The 2,939-nt window shown below is 42.9% G+C and overlaps 2 protein-coding genes across 2 annotated transcripts in view; one reads left to right on the forward strand and one right to left on the reverse strand.

Annotated features, from left to right (window-relative positions):
- nrn1a (neuritin 1a) overlaps positions 1 to 2,939 on the reverse strand; it is a 27,626-nt gene that overhangs the window by 9,640 nt on the left and 15,047 nt on the right. The window lies entirely within an intron of this gene.
- The window catches only part of LOC118343569 (coagulation factor XIII A chain-like), a 10,131-nt gene continuing 8,566 nt past the window's right edge, over positions 1,375 to 2,939 (forward strand). The window contains exon 1 of the mRNA XM_035682463.1: positions 1,375 to 1,408. Within this exon, the coding sequence (XP_035538356.1) occupies positions 1,375 to 1,408 (34 nt within the window). The remainder of the gene's footprint in view (positions 1,409 to 2,939) is intronic.

A 2,939-nucleotide genomic window follows, 5' to 3' on the forward strand; every position in this document is an offset into this window, starting at 1 on the left:
TTGCCTTGCTCAAGGGCACCTCGGCAGTGCACAGGAGGTGAAACTGGCACCTCTCCAGCTACCAGTCCACACTCCATATTTTGTGGTCTGTGGGACTTGAACCGGCGACCCTCCGGTTCCCAAGCCAAGTATTGAATCTAAGTAGAGGAAATGAGGAAGTAGATTGAAGCTTGCTCAGCTGTTATTTGGAGCACAGAGTCACAGCTGAAGTTAGCTAATGTTTTACCAACTTAAGATGTTGGTATATGTCACTTTTATCTTTTAACCATCTTCAAAATGTGGTTGTCTTTGACATTAGGAGCACTGTGTGTATGACTGATTTAATGAAACACATTAGTGCTAATAAACATGTTACTGCGGTTGGTGAGGTTCTTCAGACTTTCCAAGTTGGACATTTTACTTCAGGGTGCGTTCAGGTGAAATTTCCCACTGGGATCTGGAAACAAAGTTAATGTGGGGTAAAACCTGGTGATACTTCAAGTCATTTAAAGCTCCTTCCAGTTATTTTGGCATGTAAACAACAATCGATTCAATAAAACCAAACATGGCGTCTCTCTTCTGCTGCGACATCTAATCAGTCACCAGATGACACGATGAAATATAAGAGGTGTTTTTTCTTTATTTTCTGGGCTGAGAGCCAAACCAAAGTCTTCAGGTTTCAGGCTGCTTCGTCCCCCAGAGGACGAGTCACCGTCTCTCACCTCCTTTAATCTGTCTGACTCATCAGGACCGACTGAGGGCTATTATGGTCTGTCAGCAGATCTGCTCAGTGTGACGGGAAAATGTAAAACAGCAGGACAGAAAAAGAGGAAAAGTAAAGACATTGTCTGTGTGATGTCTTTCTACTGTCCACTAACACAAACACAGACAAAAACTGCTTTAATCGACCTCTGCAGGTCAGCTTGTCTTTAAGACAGAAGAGGAAGTGAGAGCGGAGGTCACACTGCTCCTCACACACTAAACACACTGACATTTTATTGCTGCATTAACAACTTTATGAAATAAATCAACACTGTCGTCCCCACAATAAATGATTTATAAATCAATTATGTAATTAAGAATATATATTTAAAGTCATTCTGACCCTTTAAGATCACATCCTCGGTTATATTGATCCCTATTTAACAACGTGTGACATATATTTATATCAATATTCAATCATGTTATCTTCACAAACAGCAGAGCTCACTGATTACTGTACAAACAACTGTATCATTATAAAGCTCACTTCCAAGATCACCGTCAGTACAAGCAGCCAAGAGACGAAGGTCAAAGGTCAGAGCAGAGTCATTCAGAGCGCTCTCCTCCTCCTGGTATTCAGTTATTCTCCTTCCGTCTGAACCTGAGAGACGTCCTCAGAGGTTTGGTCCAGAAATGAGCCGAGCGTCTCAGAGCAGCAGAACAAACGGCTGCTCGCCACCACGGGAGAACGAGTCAATACCCAGCAGTGAGTCACCGCCACCGCCGCCGCCGCCGCCATCAGGCCGCAAAGCAATTACAGCCTCAACGGGGGCTTTGTTCCGAGGCAGCCCTGTAATTATCCTGCAGGGATCAGCAATCCCTCCTGAACACAACGCCACAGCTAATTGATAGATAAGAGACGGCGGCGGCGGCTTGATGTTCTCACACTCTGTGATCTTCATCATCATCTTCATCAATCAGCCGTCAGGCAGCAAAAATAAGATAAATGAGTTTTATGTGACGTGTTCTAGTGCTACAAATAAAGGCTTTACATTCAATGTCTGCATCCTTTCTCTGTGTTCTCCAGGTACTGAACGACAGAGACTGATGACGCACTGCCAGGTTGCCTTGCTCTAGGGCAGCTCGGCAGTGAACAGGAGGTGGGACTGGCACCTCTCCAGCTACCAGTACAGCCTCGAACCAGCAACCCTCTGGTTCCCTATCCAGGTCCCTACAGACGGAGCTGGACCTGATCTTACAGAAGTTTATTTCCTTAATGCTTTTCTGGTTTTATCTGATTGGAATTCTCTTTAAATTGATGATTTTATAACTTGTGTTTTATTTTTTATATTATGTATACATGTATATTATGAAATGACTTAGATCCAAAATACGATGACAGAAAACAACCAAACAGACCTCCAGTCTTCAGCCTGGACTGTGGAACCACCTAAAGGACCTTTAGGAGGATCTCAGGTTGCGTTCAGGAGTTGGACCTTTTCAGCAGATCCTCCCCGACTGTAAATAAGATAAACTGAATAAATCAGACTAAAAACGAGAGGTGGAAGAAGAACAGCCTCCAGTTCTGCTTCCTGTCAGTCGGAGAGGAAGCAGAACCGCTCAGATTGAGTCCAGCCTGTGACGGGCTCCCCGGGCTCTACCGGAGGAGGGCGCTTTGTGTTCTGTGTGTAAATAAATGCAGAATGATGTAAATTAAATTACAGACAAACATGTTTTTTATTATTATTTTTTAAATCTATCTTAAATTATAACGCTGTTACATGGTGTGAACTACAGCTCGGCTCCTCTTTATAACACCCGACCCTGAACACAAGAAATTCTGGGATGTCTCTAAAATATTGATTGATTATTAGCTCCTCCAGGATTTGGTTTATTTTGGGATTATTGCGACTTCATAGCAGCCTTTCTAAAAAACTGCAGTTCATGTTGTTGATGTTTTCAATCATTTTTTTGCAATGAAAGTGTGGGAGAAAGTTTATATTTAGTATAGTTTATATATAGAATAGTTTATATATAGAATAGTTTATATATAAAATAGTTTATATATAGAATAGTTTTTCAAGTCCACAGACACAAAAATATGTGAGTGTGGACTGGTAGCTGGAGAGGTGCCAGTGTCACCTCCTGTGCACTGCCGAGGTGCCCTTGAGCAAGGGCAACTAACCCCGAAACCTGCTCATGACCCCATCACTCCACCGTCTCTCCCCTTTTGCATGTCCACATGTGCATGAAGGTGT

The sequence above is a fragment of the Morone saxatilis genome, unplaced genomic scaffold (assembly GCF_004916995.1).
Source record: "Morone saxatilis isolate NCDOM2014 unplaced genomic scaffold, NCSU_SB_2.0 Contig0, whole genome shotgun sequence".
Classification (NCBI taxonomy): Eukaryota; Metazoa; Chordata; class Actinopteri; family Moronidae; genus Morone; species Morone saxatilis.